We start from the raw sequence: 23500 nt of genomic DNA, 5'->3' as shown, positions 1-23500 counted from the left end.
TTTTCACAACCGAAAGTGCTAGCCTGGCACTACTAGAAAGTCTCCCCTCCCCTCCCCTCCCCTCCCCTCCCCTCCCCTCCCCTCCCCTCCCCTCCTTTCCTCTCCCCTGCTTCCCCCTCCTTTTCCCTCCCCCCTCACTTCCTCAACCCCTGTTCTTTTCTGACTACATTGGTTCTTATACAAATTTCACATGAAAAGCTGGGGTTTACCTAAGATCCTTTAGATTCACCAAAGCTCAATTTCAGGGTTGGAGCTAACCCAAAACACCAACTAGGGATTTTTTTTTTCAAAGGCCTCCTTTGCCATCTGAAGATTATTTGATAAATAGATTAATGGTTGTGAATGCATATCACAAATTCTTACCAGGGAAACCTGCAAGTTTGCTAACATTAAGTGCAGAGTGACATGGGACTGAAGTTTTTGTATTTGCTATTTTTGGCACTTACAGGATGTATATTGCAGTTTTTTAGGTTGAGGTAAATATAGAATACTTCAGCTGAAATCAAGTCAAATACTGTCTCACTGAAGATCCACTTAACCTTTGCTAGCTAAGTTTTTCAAAAAAACAAAAGTGCTTTCAAAAAAATTAAAGTGTTATAACAATTAAGTAATATTAAAGTTGAAGCATTATCATCATCATCAACATCATGATTGTTGGTTTCATTATCCATTTGGGAGACTATTTTTCATAAATTAAAGGGGTATGACTCTATAAGGATTTGAGTTGGGTTCAAAGAACAGTTTAAGATGCAAACAAGAAAAAAGTCTTCTTTATCAGCAGATATTTGCATAGGTTTGGTTACAAGGAATGAAGTGGAGGTAGAAAAAGCAGAAAAGAAGAGGATTAGATGGAGAGATAAAGGGAAAAAATCATACACAAGGGTGAGAAAAAACTTATGGAAGGAAAATTAATAAACCTCATTTAGTTTAACAAAATTATTCATTTTCTTAGGCTTAAAATAGCTCGTAACCTTTTTCCGGAGGCACTTCAGACTTAGGATCACATGAGTGATTTTCATGATCTTATAAATTACTGGGAGACTTTAATTCTCTAAGACACAAAACCCCAACAGATACTTATTTTCACATGACATTGGGAGTGTGCCATGTGGACTATTTCATGGAGAAAGAATTAAACCCTCCAGCAAACTTTTCAGAAACTATGCGGGTGATGAAATAGAAAAGCAAGGATAAGTACAGAAATAAACATATTAAAATACTTAAAATATTAAAAAACATACATTTAAGAAAAATGAAATATCGCTTAAAAGCTTCTGGAAAAAAACATATATATATATATACACATATATATATTTAACAAAGCACATTTCTGAGTAGCTGTATTATAGGTACTTTTACAAAATGTGATTAGTAGTTGGTTAAGAGCATGGATTCTAAAATAAGCCTGATCTGTGTTCAAGTCCTGTCCTTTGGAACCCTGGTTCAACCTCTGAGCCTCTGAGCTGAGTTATATAATTCTTGGGTGCACACTTACTGTATTCAATATGAATGGCACTTGCTAGAATGATGCAATGTGACAGCCAAGATATACCTACCCCATAAGAATTTTATGAAATGAGGAATTTTATTAAGTAAAAAAATGAGTATAATATACTTAGATCAAAACTCAGTAATTACTTAATAAATTGTATTATTATTATTTACTTTTGTCCATTTTGCTTGCAGAACTTAAAAATTCCTATAAAGATTATGCATTGCTTTTGTAATAAGAATAAAAACAACAACAAAGACCTACAAAAATATTGATGGGAGACTTTATTTCCTTGCTGCAACATGTGGGGTAAGCTAGGGAGGCACTTCTATTAGGAAAACCTACATTTTTTCCAAAATGGTAGCTCACCATCCTATATTGATTTTCCCATTATTTATTTGAGAGTGCATATGAGAATAAGGCTGACTGAACCTGTCAGTAATAACTGTGTGTTTATTTTTGAAGACAGACTGCTGCCCATTGCTTATCTGCAATCATGCAATATGGAAGTAGATCCATGTAAATTAAATATTAACTAGAGAAGCATTTTTATTCCAGCCATTTCTATTCCATTATATTGAAATTTTAATTCATTATAATCATAAGTATTGCTTCACATTTACAAACCTTAATTCCAGCCACGGCTAGGTCTTTAAATTTGAAATGCCATTTTAGGAGATGTCATTGGGAAGATTTATAAATCAGATGCACTTTCGGTAGATTAAGAGTATCTATACATTTTTTGATCCGCCTCTCCCTGAGTGGTAAAAGTTACTTGCCCTACCTTGAAACTGGGCTGGCCTTAGTAACTTGCTTGACCAAGAGAATGTGGCAGAAGGAATGTTCTGGGACTTCCAAGGATGTGATGATATATATAAAGAGCCCTACAACCTCTGCCCCAGCCTTTTGTAATGTTCACTCTGGGGAAGCTGGCTGTCATGTAAGAAATTATTATCATGAGACCAACTGTAATGAAGCCCATAATAACCTCATGGACAAGTTATATGTAGAAAGAGGGAGAGATGTCCAAGCATCCCAGCTATTTTAGCCATCCCAGCTCAGGCATCAGACATAGCAAAGATGCTATCTTAGGAGGCGTGCTAGCCCAGGAGACACAACATGGAGAACAGGGGATTCCAAGTGACAGCCCGAAACAAGCCCAGATACATGGCTTCAGCTGAACAATTCCAGTCATCTCTAGCCATTCAAGCCATCCCAGGTGAGGCCCCAGACATCACACACACACAAAGAAAGCATCCCCCATTGTATTCTCCTCAAATTCCTGACCCACAAATCATGACTATGATGGAATGGTGAGGTTTACATCTCTAACTTCTAGGGAGTTTTGTTATGAAGCAATAGATAACCAGAATAAAGACTCCCTATTTGTAAATGAAATGTACTTTAGGTAGATTTACTGCTAATCTATTTAACTTTTTTCCCCCCGATAAATGCCACACTCCTAAATCAATCATTTAAGAAAATTAAGCTGAGTCTATAGTCACAAAAGCTTGCTACATGATTGACTAAAGCATAAATTGTGAACCAATATTTAAAAATCCAACTTTTTTTTCAAAATATCAAAGCCTTTTGATGTATTCTTACCAATGCAAACTCATGAGATATCCTTCCATCTGGAGGTAGCTTTGCACCAAAACCTAGAGCTGGGAACATTTTATCACTGTCATAATCTTGAACGATTTCTCCCACTGCTTTCAGTGCCATACCATAGGCATTCAGTTGATAAGGATTTATGTAGTGGAGAGAAGTGGGATGGGCAGGGTTGCCTGATAACAGAAAAATATTTCAAACATGAATGATCAGGATAAATATATATATTTTTGACAATATTTTTCTTGATACCTATTTCAGAATGAAACATTTAAAAGTACATTTTTTTCTGCCTACATCCATAGTGAACCAGATAATTTTTAACATTTATTTACAGATATTAACACAGAAATATTCATCATATTAGACCAGACACGGAGAATGTTTCCCAAAGCTATGCCAAAGCATAGGCAGATATGTTTCAGAAATTATTCCTCATTGTCAGTGCCACAAGCTATTTTTGAATTTCAGATCCAGAAGAAGTATAAAAGCACTTTTGCTAATCTTCTTTTATTGTAATCTTTATTTTAAAAAAATCATGTGCCTTTAGTTTGAATCCTTAGGTCTATAATCAGGACCCAACTGATTAAATGGGTTTGAGTAATTAAGAGGTCTTCCTAAAAATATCACAAATGTTAACATGAAAATAAAAAGTCCTTTCAAAGTGAGAGGCAACAAGAGTCTATTTGAGACCAGTTAAGAACAGCTATTCGAGGGAGCATTTGAGGTCTTTCTCCCTAGCATATATTGTCAGTTTAGCTCAAACCAATTTATAACAATTATATACAAAAGAAAAGAAGAATAGCTATTTGAGAATCATTAATTTGGGCAGAAGTCTAAATAACGTTCCAATTAGAATAAAAGGCAATAGGTATTTATAAAAAGTGGAAGGGGAACAATTACAACAAAAGGAAGGTGTTTCCTTTGGTGCAGATAACATAACATAGTGATATCAATTCTAAACATTGTTTTTAAGTTCAGTCCAGGGAGTCATCAGTCTAGTAGTTAACTGCTTTCCTGTTATCTTTATAAATAGTTCTTTGGGACACCATGTTGCCCTAGGCTCAGTTTAAAGGTTACTTTGCCCTGTTGTAACATTCCAAAGATTTGAAGCATGAGACATGTAAGGTAGTTCCTCTGGCATGACAGCTCTGGCTCCATTTTAACACGGCTCCACTTATATTATTGTTCATACAAACATAAATTAAACATTTGAGAAGTATCCCAATATCACTTAAAAAAGGAGAGTACGGTGATTTTTAAATTCATTGTAATTTAATAGCTAGATCTGAAAAAATTATTCAGTTTCTAACTAGACATTAAACTAGGAGACAGAAGACCCACAGTTGAGTCTTGCCATTTGCAGGACAACATTTATAAAATGCCTGCAGTAAATCCTACCAGTGTTTATTGGGAAGACAAAATGAGATTATGTGTGTGGAAGTGATTAAAAATAATAAATCACCACAGAAATGTTAGGTTTAACTATTACTGTCATTATTGTCTGGGTCATCCACAAGCTTCTGAATTTTCAATATGCTTATATTTAGGTAGGATGTTCCATTTGAATAGCGATGAATTTGAGAGAGAATATATGTGTTACCACTCAAACACACTGAGTCATAATTAGTTGCCCTAATTACCAGCACAAGGCAGCCTGAAAGTCCATTTAGTTTCTTAAGTGAAAATGGAAAGGTAAATAGGACTTGTAATAACACATAGAGCTCAAGTCTACATTAAAAACATTGCCTGAAGAAAAGCCTCAGGGTATAGTTCTGTTCTGATAAGGAAAAATAATAATGATAAGCACTTGAGATCCAGAGAGAAACAAAATAGAGATCTCCCCTTGGTTTAGAATACATATAATTGTAACCAAAACATTTTTGTTCTAAAACTAATTTATTGTGTAAATGCATTTATAATTCCAAAGGGTTATCATCCTTCAAGGGGTGGTTGCACATGACAAAATCTCTAAAAAATGTGCCTTCTGACCAAAATGGCCTTAATGTTCCTTCCCCTCAGCTTGACAAAACTTTGGACATGTTTCTCCTGCGGAGCTCCTTTTCTTAGAGGATTTACTTTAGATAACTTGTAATTGTAAATTCTTTCTCTGCCCCTTTGAGATGTAAATCTTTTATAACTCAGGAATGTCTTTCTCAAGGACCTGGAAGCCAGCCCATTTAAATGTCATCATTGGAAAGATAGCATCCCTATTGCCTAGTCTCTGTGGGAGGGTAGGAGTCTAACTTCAATAACTATTAAACAGCAAGCACAGGTGGCCTATTCACACAGGCCAGCCTACCCTATAATGTCCCCCAGTACTTTTCTATGAGTTTACTGAAGCACTTATAATCCCCCCCACCTTTTTTGTTTTGGAGGAGCTAGGTTCCATTTCTCTCTTATTGCAATAGCTTTGATCTCTATAGCGACAGTCCTGAATAAATTATTCCTTGCCTGTTTAATTCATCTGGTACAATTTTTCTTTGACACTTTCTTCTAAAGTAGGAATTTTGCCACTTGGTTAAAAGTCCACTGAAGCCACAGATAAGCAATACCGTTACTTGACTACAGGGTTATTTAACATAACTCTCAAATATAAGTAGAGTTGTTACCCAATGGTTGCAATAAAGCAATTAATTCTATTTCACTAAGAAAACCATAACTTAAAGTTAAAATTAAAATACCACTAATACCCCAGCACATCTAACTATCCTAGCCTATCAGACATAGCAGGGCCCAATCCTACCCATTGAAAGATGTTGCCTTTCTCTTTCTAACATCTTCATCCACACCAGTCTCTTCACTGAACCGCTAATGACATCTACCTTCCTATCCCTACCTCTCTAGTTACCACCCTGTCCTTGAAATTTACTTTTTCCTCAGCTTATGCCTCACGTACACCAGACAACCTTCCTTGTTCATTCCAGGCCTCACTGTCCTCTCCCACTCTTACGGCTCTTGAGTTCTGCACCACACAAACTGGCAGTTAAAAATTGCCAAATGGTCAGTTCCTTGAATCTGGAACCACGTTTGTATCACTTCTGTATTTGCAACAATATATATGAAGAATGAACATAAATCAGGTTGATAACATTGGACCCAACTAATAACAATAAGAATTATAATAGCATGGAATATACCATGTATTGAACACCTTACTTCTTATCCCAATTAATCCTTTTTCAACAAACCTATGGGTACTTTTATTATAACCGCTCTTTAGATTAAATAACTTGCTCCAAATCACACAGTAATACTTGGTAAAATTTGAAATATGAATTTAGGCAGACAGATTCCATAGTCCTTACTCTTAGCTATAACTCTTAAGGATTTTGCAATATTTTAAAACTTGAATATTATCAATCTTATATCTGATTTCTTTTTAGAGGTACACTGTGCTTTGCCAAAAAATCATACTTGGATGGACTTTTTTAAAAAAGCATTATTGAGATACAATTAATTTAACTTACAATTAACCCTTAATTTAAACTGTATAATTCAATAGTTTTAAGTATATTCACAAATATGTATAACTATCACTACAGTCAATTTTAGAACATTTGTATCACCTCAAGAAGAAACCCTGTACTTATTCACTATCATTCCCTTATCACTCAATCCAGTCCAGCCCTACAATGACTAATCGACCTTTTGTCTCTATTAATTTAGCTATTCTGGACATTTTATATAAATAGAATCACATAATATGTGGTCTTTTGTGACAACTTCGTTCACTTGGCATAGTGATTTCAAAGTTTATTTGTGATGTAGCATGCTTCACTACTTCATATTTCTTTATTGTTCATTGCTGAATAGTATTCCGTTGTATGAATATACCAACATTTTAAAAATTTATTTATGAATTGATGGATATTTGGGTTGTTTCCACATTTTTGTTATTATGCTGCTATAAATAGTCATAGACCATTGTTGTGTGGAAATATGGTTTCATCTCTCTTCTATATATATATATATATATATATATCTCTAGGAGTGGAATTGCAGTTATATGGTAACTGTAACAACTTGAGGAACTTCTAAAGTGTTTTCCAGTGGCTGCACCATTTTATATTCTCTCTAGCTGTGTACGAAGGTTCCATTTCTCCACATCCTCGCCAACATTGATTGTTACCTGAGTTTTGATTATTGCCATCATAGTGGGTATGAAATAATATATCATTATGGTTTTGATTTGCATTTCCTCATCTCTATGTATGCCCAGTACCTTTCATGTGGTTATTGGTCATTTGTATATCTCTGGAGAAATGTATATTCTTGTTTTTAATTGCATCATTTGTCTTTCTATTGAATTATAAGAGTTCTTTATACATTCTATGTACAAGTCTCCTATGAGATATGATTTGCTAATACTTTCTTTCATTCTGGGTTTGTCTTTTCACTTTGTTAATAGTGTTCTGTGAAGCAAAAAGATGTTTTAATTTTGATGAAATTCAATTTATCTATTTTTTTTCTTTTGCTGCTCATGTTTTTGGTGTCATATCTAACTATCAATTGCCAAATCCAAGGTCATAAAAATGTATCCCTATGTTTTCTTCTAATGGTTTTATAATTTTAACACTTACATTTATGTCTTTGACATATTTTGCATTAACTTGTATATGATATGAGGTAAAGGTCCAACTTCATTCTATTGCATGTGGCTATCCAGTTGTCCCAGCACCATTTGTTGAAAACTCTATTCTTTCCCCATTGAATTGCCTTTGTACCTGTCTCAAAACCAGTGAACCACAGATACACGGGTTTATTTATAGAATCTCAATTCTATTTTCATTTATCTCTATAGCTATCTTCATGCCAGCACCAACTGCCTTGATTACTGTTGCTTTGTAGTAAGTTTCAAATACGGGAAATGTCAATTTTTACTATTTTTTCCAAGTCTACATTGCCTCTTTCGAGTCTGTTGAAATTCCATATGAACTGTTGGGTCAGTTATTCATTTCTTCAAAAATGCCTTTTAGCTTTTGATGAGATTGCAGTGAATATGTGAGTCATTTTGGGAAATATTGCCATTTTAACAATGTTGAATTTTCCAATCTATAAACATGGCTTGTTTTTCCACCTATTTGGATCTTTAACCTTTCAACAATTTCCTTTGGAATATAATTTTACAGTATAAGTTTTGATTCACTTTGTTAAATTTATTCCTAAGGATTTTATTCCTTTTGATACTATTGTAAATGGAATTGTTTTATTAATTTCATTTTCAGATCATTCATTGGAAATGTATAGAAAAATAATTGATTTTATATATTAATCTATCCTTCAATCTCGCTGAGCTGATTTATTAGTTCTAAGATATTTTTAGTGAATTACTTAGGATTATCTACATACAAGGTTATGTCATCTGCAAATAAAAATAATTTTATTTCTTCCTTTCCAATTTGGATAGCTTTTATTTCTTTTTCTCATCTGATTGCCCTGACCACAACATCCAGTACTATGTTGAATAGAAGTGGCAAGAACAGACATTCTTGTTCTATTCCTCATCTTAAGGAGAAAAACATCCAGCTGTTCACCCTTAAGTATAATGTTAGCTATGGGTATTTCGTATTTTCCCCTTCATTAGTAAGTCAATTTCTACTCCTAGATTGTTAAGTGTTTTTATCATGAAAATACATTAGACTTTGTTAAATACTTTTTCTAAGTCAATTGAGATGATCATGTGGTTTTTACATTTCTTCTATTGACATAGTGTGTTACATTATTTGTTTTTTTCAATATTAAGCCAACCTTGCATTCCTGAGATAAATTTTACTTGGTCAGGATGTATAATTCTCTTTCTATGTTGCTTGATTCAGTTTGCAAACATTTTTTTTTTAAATTTTTATATCCATGTCCATATACAGTGAAGCCATCTGGACCTGGGTCCAGATAAATTCTGTGGGTAGTTTTATTATTATTATTATTATCATTATTAATTCAATCTCTTGTCATATATTTATTCAGATTGTTCACTTCTTCTTGTCAGTTTCAGTAGTCTGTGTCTTACTATTAAATAGTCAATCTTCTAGTTGTACTAATGTTCATTAGTAAACAAAAGCTAGCACTTTAAACCAGCTGGCCTTTATGTGTTATTTTTTTATGTTCCATATTTTACTGAATAAAACATGTGAGTAAAAATAATTAACTCGATTTTAATGATTTTAATAATGTTGGATAATAAACTTAATATATGTCAAAGGAGAGCTGAATTAGAGTCTGGTCTTCTCATCTCTATTCCTAACTCCAGTACTAGGAAGCCAAGATGTATTTATTAGTAAAAAGACTTTCTGGATCAGAGTTTTCTCATATGTGTAAAAGGACAGTTTGAGTAAGTTATCTCTAAGATGCTTTCTTAACCAAAAATTCTATTATTTTGTGAAATGTGAGTGAATGTGAGATATGTTTGAAGTAAAGGGAGTATAATGGGAAAGCCAAAGAATAGTAAGCAATTTGAAAAAAAGAAACAAACTAGATAAATAGAAACTGATGGCAACTTCTGGTAAAATTAAATAATAAGATTTATATTCTTACAATACATAATTGATTTCAAATGATTGGCCTGTTTGAAACAAAGTTACTTCAAAATAAAATTAAAAGTCCACTATATCCTCTGTCTTAAAATGTTTGATATACAAATTATGAATATCTGTACATAGGGTATTATGTAACAGTTCTTCCAAATTAATTCAATATAAATATAAATGTATTAACATGAATAATTCTTAAAAATAAATAATGGAGTAAAAATGAAGCATGTTGCATAAGGTACATGTACTTGAATTACAGTTATATAAATTAAGACACACAGAAGTACCACAAAAATGAGAATTATAATTAGAGACAGTTTAGAATTGTAGTTATGTATGGAGAAGAAGAGATTGTAGAAGAAATTGAGTAGGGGCACACAATGGGATTAACTAGATATAAAATTTTATTTTATAAAATATGTGAAACAAAAATGACAATATTACAATATTTAATAAATTTGAATAGGACTACTAGGCACTTATATTTCCTATAGTCTTTTGTATACCTGAAGTAATTCATAATATTAAAAAGAAACATTATCTGAATTTTATATGAAACACTTTAAAAGTACGAAAATGTGGAAATAAAATATTTAAACATCATAAAAATAAATATTTATTTTTCACCTAATTGCTGATAATTTTTATTAGAAGATAGTCATAATACTCACCATTCGATGCTGTAAAATCAATAGCCACTGTGAAATTGATTTGCGTTCTACAATATAAGCAAATAGGAATCATTAGTAACGAAATAATGTCAGCATTTATTCTTCATTTGTTTTAAAACTATTCTATAGTCAATGTGAAATTATTATGTCCTTAAAAGTGTGGCATAACTCAAGTCATTTCTAATAATATCATTTCTTAAACTATTTTCAACAATCCTGAAAACACATGATTTTTTCCTGTTTTCTTCAAAGGTACTGATCTATACCTCAATATTCAAAGCATTCCTGTGTGTGTGTGTGTGTGTGTGTGTGTGTTTCTACAGATATAAATATTTATACAATAAAATTGGTTCTATATATTTTAATTTTCAGCACATGGTAATTACCCAAAATAATTTCACTGGGTTTTTTTTTCCTTCTTTTTTTCTGATAAAAACCAACAGGTGACATTTACATTAAAAATTCACTCTTCTGGCTATACCTCTGATTCTTTATGTAATCCTGCCTCTTGCTCACCAAAGAAGGCATTAAAACACAAATAAGTGACTATGATATGATTACTGGGATTATCTGCAATCACATCTAATTTAAAAATAACTTTAAAAAGTAAATCATTTGAAAATATGTGTACTTAGACTATTTTTAGTAATAATTACTTCTGACACACTGCACAGTTGATTTACCACTTCAAGTTTGGAACTGTGGTTTAAATGGCGGTGGTGGGGGTGGTGGTGATGGTGATGATGATGATGACGGGTACTATGGCAAAGGATCCCTTGTAATTTTGTTAGTATTAAGTATAGTAATATTTCCATCTTCCTTTAAAAATTCAGCCTGAAAATACTGAAATACTACTCAGGTATTGAAATAAGCTCACAATTTTTTCCCCCTAAGGAATGAATCTTTTGTGCTTTACATTTAATAAAATCTAATATAGTAGACTCTCTTTATAGCTATCAGGTAATTTTTTTCTCAGAGTAGAAATTAGGTTTATAGACTAAGAAGAATATAGGTTAATTTGGTTCATAACCAGTATGAACAAAAATGAGTTAATTTTTTTTTTTTATAAAAAGAATATAGGAAGACATTTGGGAGAACATTTTGACATAATAAATCCCTTCAAGAAACTGAAAAGAATGGTCACCATTAGTACATTGCTTTGTCATTCTGCTAGTGAGAAAAGTCACTATAATACAGGGTAGGACGGTATATTAGAAAGGTTACAACTTTTGAGTCTGAAAGAACTGGGTTTGAATTCCAACAACCCAGTTGCTGACATTAGCCAAGTTTCAAAAGTCTTAGAGGGCAAGTGCCTGGCACACAATAATGAAGCAAGGACTGACAAAAAAACTACAGAAAATCTATCTATCTATCTATCTGTCATCTGCATATGTATATAATACACATTATGTACATACACATTATATATTATATGTGTGTTTTTACATAGTGCATATCAATTAACCTATAATAATTTTTAAAAGAAGATACTATTATTCTCCTTTAACAGACAAAGAAATCTGTGCTCAGAAAATGTAATAACTTTCTACAAGAGTAATAAATGCTAGTACTGGAATTTGAATTCACATCTAACCTCAAAGACCATATTCATAAACTCTATACTACTCTATTCTACAGTTAAATATTTGTAAATGCCTGGCTATAATAAGAACACAATAAAAGACAGTGATTATTGTGTTGCAAATCTAAAAATTATACTGTATGAATATCCTTAATTATAAAGATGCCAGGACATATCCTCATGTGTGAGCAAATTTGTCATTCTATTAAGTATGTTATAAATACACAAATCACGAAATTAGCAGTATAAATGCTTCTTTATGTTATTTTATTCAAATGACACCTCCTTGGGAATGGAAAATAACTGAGCTTCAAGAACACATTTTAGCCCATTATAAAGATCAATTTAGGAGTTGAGTCTTTGGTTCAATCTCCCTTAGGTTGGAATAGACAACTTGTCTTGATTCAACTGTCTTTTATAGCAGTGCCTGTACAACACTTTCCACGTATTGGAATACACATCTGGTGGTAGATTGATTTCAAGATTTGATTAATTCTTTGCCTCATTCAGCATGTCAGAAAGAATCTTATTCCTTTATTGTTTGAATCAACAGTATTCAAATCAGACAGAAAATACGATGACATATTACATAAAACAACCCATGGTTGTGATGGTACCTTAGCTTATAATCACACCATTTGGATTTTTTCACTTAAAAAACTACAATTCAACAATTATTTATTGAGCATCTTCTGATTGTCAAGCACTGTGTTTAAGTGATAAAGAGAAAACAAGAGCAAACCAAACACTATCCTTGAAATCACAGACCTTACAATTCCATCTTCCTACCAAAAAAAAAAAAAGACAAAAACAGCACAGCAGATTGTCATTGAATTCATAATCGATAGCATAGTCTAAAACTCAAGTGCTCAATTTCTATGGGTAATACCTTGTTCATTCTTGTGATTTCTAAGAGTTTCCATTCATAGTATAATATCTACTTAGTATACCAAGTGTCACATTCTATGTATTTTGAAAATATTAACTAATAAAAATGTTAAAGAAAGTTGCTAGCAATACTATAACTTTAGTCTATAAGTCAGATTTCTTGAAAACTTTGATAAATGATTTGTGTCATAGAAGTAAACCAAACAAAACATCTTCATCAGTAATCCTTTTATCCATTTTCATTCTTTAATATTTCTTGAAGCCTACTGTTAAAGAAAAGAAAAGGCAATCATGTGTCAAAGTAAAATATCAGAATTCACACGAAATGACTCCTGACAGAAGAATATTCATAAAACTATTACATGTAAGTCCTCAAAATATTCTGCTTAGGAAGTGTTAGTTCAGCTGTCATTTTATGTTTTGCTATATTCTATATTTATGTTATATGCTAGAGTATAAAAAAGGCACGCATGCCAAATTTCATGAGTTAGTAGTAACATTTCATGAGACTCCGCAATGCATGTGTCCTAGTACAGCTAAAATATATGCTTGGAAACTGTCCATATTTTACTCTGCCACCTTTCTAAAAGCAGTGAATAACAGATAAATCAGATGTCAAGATGGAAGATTTAACCAGCACAGCAAAGACCCATAGAAAACAAGTATATATGTGCACATCGAAGAAAACTACACATACTCATATGTATGCCCCCCACACACACAGAGTATTACCATCTTAGATAACTTTTCTACAGCTGTCATTATGAATTAATTATTGAGAACTAACAACTGTGATGGGGGTGTGTTGAAGGATTGTTTTATTTTCTTCCCAATTTCAAATTCTGTTCAGTTGCACAAACTGAACATTATCAGAGTGAAAGATGAACTCTCCCCATTTTTCTTTAAATTAATCTTGACAAATGCAGATTCAGATCCACAGACTATTGGAATCTAGAACACATGCATGCAGTTGAGATATCCATACACTCTTAATATTCCTCTCATTCTTGCCATGCTGGTACCAAGACTATGCTTCTGCCTTGACTCACTGATATGCACTCTAGTTCACACTTTGGTTCGAGAACCTGCCCTGCACCTTGGCACACATGTCTCTGGCACTGTCATCTAGCCTAATCTTTCATAACCCTAGCTCACCATGGGCTAAACCTTGAATCCTTTTCTGTCTTACCTCTTCCCTCTTTCTTAAAAGTAGTTCAACTACCTAAATGGCAACACACAGAGCAGCCTGATTCCAAGCTTTGCTATATCTTCAAAATCCCTGCTTCCATGCACATAAAATACTCACAAGATGCATTGCCCTTGACAACTGAGATCTGGTAGAATAAGGGCAGGCTTTGAGATACACAAATGCAAATTCAAATATAACTACTTTCTCCTACCTGCAATATAATCTTGAAAAAGCTATTTAACCTCTCTGTACCTCATTCGTAGTAAATTAAGGATACTAAAACCTTCCTCCGATTGTTGTTGTGAGGACAAGAAAAGTACCTGTCCTGCAGTAGGCACTCAGTAAGTAGTTGTCATGTTTATTATCACTGTCACTGATGCTAGTTTTGTAGGACTTAAGTTTAGTATATTTCTTTGACAACCAAGGTATGCAGTGCCTACTCATTTCTGGATCTACCAGAGTTTCAGGTTATTTCTCAGAACCTGACCTTCCCATGTCTTATTTCCTTTCCTTCATACCAGCTGGTAAGGTCCCAACATGCCCAACCCTAAACTACACCACAAATGATTTAACCTTTTAGAAGGTGCTATATGGATACTTCCTCAAACTTCCCTCTGCATTAAGTAATTGTAAACTTTGATCTCTGCCTTATTTTCCTTCCTATCCCTCCAGGCATTCTGGATTTTTGCAGGATCAGTGAAATGCCAAAAGTAAGAAAAAAAATAAACTGGAAAAAAGTGATGTGATTATTCAATGATTTATGTTAATATTGTTGGTCCTTACTAAATCTAGTTTTCACAAATTAACAAACCTTTGTGCTTTCTCCAAACTTTGAAGATTTCAGGGTTTGTTTTTTGTTTTTTTCTTCTTTACACAATCAGAATCTTCCAAAGTACAACTTCACAAGGTTTTAGAGTTCAAGAACTCATTAAGGAAGGTATGCAAAATGGTCTACCTTTTTTCAAACCACTAGTTTAGAAAATATGTCCTAAGTGACATAATCAAAATAAATAAAACTAAATATCACCCCCAAACAAAAAATACAAGCACTACCCAACAGAATCCCTTTTAAAATAAGGTAGGTGCCGAAGATGCCTCCTAGAAATACTATGAACTTTTGAATCATTGATTGGAATTTGAGACCCAGAGTCACAACCGGCTAGCTTGTTATGACTCCTCTGAAAAATTGCCAAGTCTCTGAGCCCCAGGTATTTCATATAATAAATAGGTAATAGCCACTCTGAAGAAGTCCTCTAATTATTAGAAATAAAACCCCAAAGAATCTGCACATAACAAATATTCTACATGCTGGAGAACAAATCTCTTGATGACAAATCCTTGTCACTGTCTCCTCGTTCATATTCATCCTTTCCTCTGCTGGGTCAGAAGAGACAGTTCTCTCTTTACATTACCAAATATTTCTTTTTCATTAATTCTTACAATAGTGTTTGAGCGGAACAAAGGTGACTCTATCTTGAAGCTAATCCACCATTTTGACTCCTGAATGAACCCGGATCCTTGACTGTCCTCTGCCGTTTGGAATGTATACAAGAGCTCTGGGCTAATCATGTGATTCCCATTAGTTCTACCTCCAGAGCAAGACACCCTCAATGTTATCTATTTCTTAACTCCCTCTGGCGACAGAGCCTCCTGGTACTTGGTCTCTTTGATCACCCATTCCCAGAACGTATGCTCACTGCTCAGGAGATATAAACACATAGTCTAGGGGTGGAAGGCATGAAGGGTATCCAGATCTTCTTGTCACTGCCCAAGATGTGCCTCATTTGTCAGTTCCCTTAATAAATTCTTGATATAATGATGGAGTTGACAGCTTCTTTCTCTGGTCCCTTGGCCCTGGGGAATTTTACGCAAAGTCAGTGGTGTATCTATCAATGGTGGGGCAAAGAATCCCCAACCAGTGTAGGCAGTAGGAGTTGTCTGTAGAGAACTTAAAAAGAATAATGTAATCTTCTAATACTCAATTTACATTCTAACATCACCATACACCAGCAATGTTAAGCAATGACAGTAATAAATTCTCCCACTCTACCACAAACTACCCATAGTAAGGCACTCTTATGTACCTGTTTCTCCTTCCCCCAATCCCCAACTTTTTAATTGCACACCAAAGAAAAACTATTTTAAAGATAGCGTGGCTAAATGTGCACACTCTGATCATGAAACGCAATTAAGAAACTGCCTGATACAAAACAGATTGTCAATATTTTGGCTAAGTTAGCTTTAGTTCTGATGACGACACATATGTGAATTTCCTTTGACTTTGAAATGCCTAGCTCTGAAAAACTCATTTGAAAAATAACATAAGCTGGCAATGACATCACACTCTTAAAGGAGATAACTGGAAATATCTCGACTTTTCAGGTATGCATTTTACATGTACAAAAATCATAATTAAAGCATTAACCAAAACAATGTTAATGAGTCTTAATCTTTGTAACACTTTCTTTTCTAAATCTTTTTTGGATTAGTTTCATTTAGTTTATATATGATAATGTCCTATATGAATGTATTTATAGAAGGCAGAATGGTTTTATTTTTATTAGATTTGTCCGCATTCAGCACTGCAGGGTTTAGCTCGCCATTGATATGATAAAAGCAAAACACCTGGGTGCCACAACAAGAAGCACTATAAAAAATCCTAGATGTGTGTATTAAGTTTTAAAATAAGAAATGTGATTAGGAAAAAGAAAACCTTATAGTGTTGCATGTTCTGGCAAGATGTATTCCCTGAGGCAACATATCCAATATAATGTCACCAATTTTATATAACTAAGGCAAACATTTAATAGCATCATTTTACTGCTTCAAGTATTTTTAAGAAAAAAAAAATCCTTATGGGGTTGTTGATTGCAGGGCTTAATGATGTTCAACTCACCTTTGAAATAAGCAGTATTAATAAGCCCACTTTAGCCCTTAAAATTAGCTTGTAATAGGTAGGTAGCTCTTCCCTACCCCAACCCCCCACCAGGACTTTTTGTACTTCTTTTAAGTGGGATATAAACCTTTTATCTTTAATTTCAGACAAGTTTTGGATTCAGAGTCAAGAGCTTGGGTGGAGACTGACTGGAATGGCGGGAATGTCCTGATATTCCTGCAAAAAGTATTGAACCTCAAAAATGACTTTTATGGACTTTGTAAGTCTGAATATATCTTTTTCTTTCCATGTCTCTGATAATTAGGACAATCACCACCAACAATATTGTGATCATCAAATGAGATAAGACATATTGGAACTTTAAACAAATTCAAATTATTCAGAAAAATGAGAGGTAGCATTCACGGAGGGTTAACTATATGCCATTTAATCTACCTAGACCTTCTATGAGATAGGCATTCTTATTTTTATTCCTATTTCTTAGAAAAGGAAACAGGTTATGCTAACAAGAGGCAGATCTAGGATTTGAACTTGGCAGTTAAGGTCCGAACTCAACTTCTTGATCACTACCATGTACTGCCTTCGCTGTCAGCAACCACATCTTGGCAATAGACTTTGTGCCAAACATTTATCTCTTTGCTTCTTTCCCAGAACTTGGCATCTCCCCTATTACCTTCTCTCATGCTCCCTTTCTTTCAAAGTGTAAGGAAAACAAGCAATTCATGCTTCTAATCTTGATCTTGCCTTCCCTCCAAGTTACTACAAACCTAGGTACAGTCTTAAATTGCGGTAATTTCTGGCAGAGACGACACAAAAGCATTTTTTCTTATCCCAGAAAGCCTGGTCCATCTGTTTTGTTTGGTAATTGTTGTATGAGGTGTGGAATGAGGAAGGTCACAAGGTGATCAAGTCTGAGAGAGACACACACAGGGGTTTATAATCCAGTTCACTGAATTGTCACACTCTTTGTTTAAATGCCCTATTTATATATAATATTTCATTACATTAAGGGATTTGGGGGAAAGGGTAGAAAGTCAGGCTTAAAATGGCTTTCTAATTAATCTATATTTATTCAGTGGCTACTTTTGTGTTCAGCTCTCTAAAAATATTTTAAAATGGCCAGTCTCTTTGAGAAAACAAATCATACAAATGGACAATTAAAATCACACCTAGGGAAACGAGCTACCACTGATTATAAGTGGTAGGGACTTGTGTAGCTCATTAGGACCAGTTGGATGAGAGTTTGGGCTTTCTTCAGAGGAAGAAAATGGCAATCTGTAGACCTGCAAGTTCCTAATATACTCAAGTTTCTGAAAAAAGCATAGACTAGGGTTTCGTGTTGATGTGAAATTCTGGAGCTTAGAGAAACTTAGTGTGCACTAGAATTTGTGATATGTTTTCCCCCTTCATCTGCCAGTCAGAGATGTGGAAACCTTTATAGACATTTTTTCATGGTTATGTTTGTTAGTGGTGGAATGAACAGTTTCATGAAAACTTAAGACACATGGAGAACTGAAGGGCAGAGAAATCCAAATTGAAATTTATAATTCTGCCTTCAGATATTTATCGTGTGAGCTGTTGGGAATATGGAAATATGTATTCTACAAAGATGTAGAGGTCAATAAATCCATTTCACCAATAGTAATAATTTTTTAATAATGACGATGCTACCCTAAAGAAGTATCTTAGATTTCAGAAGAATCTATGATTTTAAATGAATCTGACATTGTCCTGATTAATGGCAATTGGGATAGTCAATGTCATAGATTGATTACTGAATAAATACCTTTAGTTGCCAATTATATCAGACTTTCATTATTTAAAATTATTTCTTATTAAGAGAAAAAAAAAGCACTGGGACAAACATACAGATTATGATTAAAAATAATGACCCCAAGGTCAACAATCCAGAAGTGGCAATCAGTTTTTAGTATTCTACAGTAAGACTTCCTTTGTGGATATTATTCTTCTATTTAGAAAATAAAACTCTTTACTACCTCAAGTCATAAAATGTATCTTATGCTTCAGGAGAAGCATAGAAGTGCTTAAGCAAACAAAAAATGTTCTAAAAATTAGATTTTTATTTCACAGAATATTTGCATAAAAATTGGATCTTGGCTGATTTAGAATGCATCTGTCTCATCCGCTCAGTATGTACCAAAATCCATAAACCAGTCGACTGCAACTAAACAGTGTTTTATTGAGACAGTGAATGAAAGTAACAAGCTAATAATACAGGTTCACAATCAAGGTTATATTTTCATGTAAATATCTACCTCAATAACAACTAAAGTAATGGAAGCCTAGACTATCCAACACGAAAAATTAGGCCTACAGAGAAGTTATTTTGAATGGGAAGATATTAAAGGACTATGAAAAAGTTTTGTTTAGTATTTAAATGTGTTCCTTCTTAACTCTGCATCATTTCTATTTGGATTCATGCGAAAACAAATAACATTTTTATAATTTGCTTTTCTATTATCTTTTTTGTGAGATGAAAAACTGGAGATGAAATTTTAAAGTGCAATTCAAGAGTTTGTTTCTAAGAATTTAATCACAAACTGTTAGTCCTACATATTCCACATCAGTCACCTGTTTTGCCCCCTTTATTTATTCTCATGCTCTCACACATCCAGTGTAAGGAAAATGGTTTATAAAATAAATGTAGAAAACAGGATGAATACAGGAAAACCTCAACTAACTTTATTTTAAATGGCCCAGAGTTATCCAGAGTACTGATTTAATTGTTACTCATATTTTATATGATGATTTTTCACCTTTTTAAAAGACCTCTAGCTTTACTTGTCAGATAAGATTCAGCATAAGCAAAACTCAACAATAGTTTCTCCTAAACTAGAAAGCATATGGTGAGTAGGTCACTGAACTGATATCACCAAAATTAGCAACAATTATGTTAATCCAAGTTAACAACAAAACAAGCCACAAATACCAGTACCAAATGCTGATATCTTAGTTTCTTAAGTTAAAAGTGAGTAGTTACTATGATTTATTATAATAACAAAACTGAACTCAACACTTTGTTCCAATAGCCTCTGACATATCATACTTATTTAGAAATATGGTGGAGCATTTCTTCAAAAAAGCTAACCTTGATAATTCCACAGATCCTCAAATGTGTTAATATAACCTCCAAAACACTACTTTGGATTGCTTTATTGATTGCAGCCTAAAGTATTAGTTTATTTTACTGTTCTTCTTTAGTGTAATCACAGGTGTTTATTTTACTGTTCTTCAGTGTGATTACAGGACAAAAGGCAAGGCCAGATGGCTAACTTAAAAAGAGTCTTTTTAGATGGTATGCTGAAGAAGGGCAGTGTCAAAGACCAAGAGATGTGAATATTGGGAAAGTGTAGCCGAAGTGTTGACAGCATTAAAGGATGTAACTGCCAGCCAGCTACCTTTCTGTCTTCTGTCCTCACTTGAAAATATTCAGTCTTTTTTGTTGGGACTTTTGGAAAAGAAGCAGAGAAAAAGAAAAAAGAAAGAAAAAAAAGAAGGGTTCTGAAATCTGTTTCCAAAGACACAGCTGGTTAAACATCAGCTTTTACAAAGAACATCACAATTAATAAAAAAGAGGTTTCATGGATAAAAAACTGATAACTTATAATACTAATCTATTAAATTAGCAAAAATGAAAAAGGAGTAAGTAGCACTATTCAGTAAGGATAAGGGTAAGGATATGGTAAACTTTCAATTAAAATTGTTAGTAATGTAAATTGTTATTACCCTTTCAGCAACCCAATTTAGAAAAACCAAACACACTGTAAAACACATGTACCATTTTATCCAACAACAGTATTTCTAGGAAGTGATGCTGTTGACTGTAGACATGCTTAATGAAGTACCCAAAAAGGTATTCACCAGGGGTTTACATTGCAGCCTTGCTTATAATAGGAAAATAAAATGGATGCAACTAAAGTGTGCAGGAAATTTTTAAACTAAAGTGTGTGCATCCATACAATTAAAAACTATTAAAACAAGGTAGATATATAAGTACTGACATGTAAATACATACACAATATATTTAATGAACAAAATACACATTATAGAATATTTGCACAGTCTAATCCCACTGTTATAAAAATAACGTGTGCTTGAGAATAAACAAATTCCTAACAGTGATTATCTCTAGAGAATATGATTACAGGGGATCAAGCTTTATACTAAGTTATTTTCATTTAATTTTTCTTTTTACCACTTCACATTTTATGTTTATAATGTCAAACACAAGTATAGATTCTTATGTTTAAAATTTGGGAGACACAATATTTCTTTTACCAGAACACTAATGAAAGTATTCTGTGGTTTTCAAAAAAAGTAGTATGAAGAATACTAAATATTATTGAGGTGTTTAACAGTTTCATATTTTTTTAGTTGCAAGAGACTAGGAATTCTGACTGATTTTGTTCACAAGAGACTCAATAGCCATTATTGAAACTATACATAATTAATTATCAATTATTATAATTAATTCTAATCTGAAGTGAGTGCAGCTCATTATATTCTATTTTACTATTATTCAGAAATTTTCTGTAATTATGTGTTTGCTTTTAAGATGATTTTCCATCACTGCAGTACATTTATCCACTTAGAGGTTGAGGTTTCTTAATAAGCAAGGGCAGAAAGCCCAAAAGGCTTGTCTAAAACAAGTAAACAGAAAAAACAAAAAAAGTCAACAGAAAATTTATCAAGAAAAATAAAAATAATTTACTGTAATATTTAGAAAGATGTTTGTAGTTAAATTTCCACATAGGTTTTCATCCTGGTGTTCTCCATTTAAAAGTGCTATGATTTGTTATAAACCTATAGAGATTTTTAAGAAAGACAGGAACATGTAATTCTACTCTTCATTTCTTACAACTATGATTTCATCAGGTATTCTATGAAGTAAATGTCCTGATCAATCCCCATGACTCAAAGTTAAATAAAGTTTAAATCTTCATAAATATCTAATAATAAATTCTTAGCTATTCTACATGTCAAAACATCACTTTCCCTTAAGGTATGTAAATTAAATTGTATTTTTGACTGGCAGCAATTAGGTGGTAAATGTTAGTTATAAAAAGACTGAAAGTTAACCGTACAAATAAATTAATTTCATTTTAATTATTTTTTATAAAAGAAAATTATCAATATGAACATTGCTCATGAGAGAAAGAGGGAGGAGGAAGTGGGTGAGCAGAGGGAAAAGAGGACATGGAGAGATAGGTAGAATTAATTCCCAGGAGGCACTTAGCTCAGGGGCTGACACACAATAAGTGGTCAGTAGATGTTAGCTATTATTATACACAAATTACATTGTATAGTAAGCTGATAAGTTAGAGTAAATCTTCTGTAACAAGAGAAACTAACTTAAGAGTGAAGGAAAATATATATCATTAAGGCCATGAAAAAATTGGAAAACCTAGTTAAATACCATCATTTTACAGGTGAACTATAAAACTACAGAGCCTCGTGTACTATAGGAAACTGAAAATTAGATATATGAAATGATTTGCCTACCATTATATAGCATGAGTGTGTCATGATAAAGCCAGATCTCCTCATGATATCATTAATAAAAATCAGAATTTAAATTTTTTGCCTGGTTGTTACAATAAGACCTTAAGAACAAAGACACACACTACAATAATGATTTTGTTTGCTGATTTGCATTTCATTATCTAAAGGGACAATATATTAAAAGATATATATTTATTACATACATCTTCATATAAAAATATATGTAAATAATATTTTAATATCTCTTTTAGATATGGTTATAATATAAGTCCAATTAGATTAATTATGTAGTGAAATTCAAACTATTTCCCCAGTCCCCATTGGTAAATCAAAAATGGGTTCTTAGAAGTCATGAGAAGTCAGGATTGGAACAAAGTGTACCTCATAGGTTGAGGCTCCATTTATATAAAGATTTCTGGCAGAAAATGGTCACTAGCAGTTCTTCCAACATAGGCAGTGATGTAAGTAGAAAATGTGAAAGCCAAAAAAAAAAGCATCTTGGAGGTTGTAAGTGCGTAGCAGAAAAATGTGATTGTGATATAGTCAAGACTGTCATTGCTCTAGGTACTATAGAAACCCATTTGTTCTCATTAGCCCTCAGGATCGTCAAAAGGAGAATGTGAACAATCAATAAAAGTGTTCTATTGGTAACAGATTCTGAAAATGTTGCTTACTGATAGACACATACAAATGTTATAGGTTTGCATTGCTGACAAAACATATTGGGTATTTCATTCATACATACACATTTCACATGCTCACAAAGCAAACAAAACAATTTTTTAACATTTAAAAACTTTAAATCATTATTTCAACAGGAAAATTATAGCTAGATATAGCACTTTTTTTAAGTTTATAAAGCGTATGTAAAGGATATCCATAGTCTTACTATCATTTTTTGTCGACAATTATTTACAGCTACTAATAAGTTTATTTATACAAGAATGTATTTTTATAATAAATTCAACTTTCTATTTTTCCATCTTCTAGAGGTAAGAATATGCACAGATATTGGAATACCAAAGAAATTTGGCAATCCGTATGTTTTCCTTTAACTTTATTAAAACAACTACCATAACTTCTGAGTCTGTGTAACCAGGTGGCAGCTTGCAATATGT

The 23500-nt window shown here is 33.0% G+C and overlaps 1 protein-coding gene across 4 annotated transcripts in view; it reads right to left on the bottom strand.

Moving 5' to 3' along the window:
• CPNE8 (copine 8) overlaps window positions 1–23500 on the bottom strand; it is a 180472-nt gene that overhangs the window by 32147 nt on the left and 124825 nt on the right. For all 4 annotated transcript variants that reach the window (XM_074325838.1, XM_019736511.2, XM_074325839.1 and 1 more), the window contains 2 exons: window positions 10305–10351; window positions 3098–3279 (listed from right to left, as the gene is read on the bottom strand). In XM_074325838.1, coding sequence (XP_074181939.1) covers window positions 3098–3279; window positions 10305–10351 — 229 coding nt within the window. The remainder of the gene's footprint in view (window positions 1–3097; window positions 3280–10304; window positions 10352–23500) is intronic.

The sequence above is a fragment of the Rhinolophus sinicus genome, linkage group LG02 (genome assembly GCF_036562045.2).
Source record: "Rhinolophus sinicus isolate RSC01 linkage group LG02, ASM3656204v1, whole genome shotgun sequence".
NCBI classification, from domain to species: domain Eukaryota; kingdom Metazoa; phylum Chordata; class Mammalia; order Chiroptera; family Rhinolophidae; genus Rhinolophus; species Rhinolophus sinicus.
This window is presented reverse-complemented; position numbering and strand designations above follow the sequence as displayed.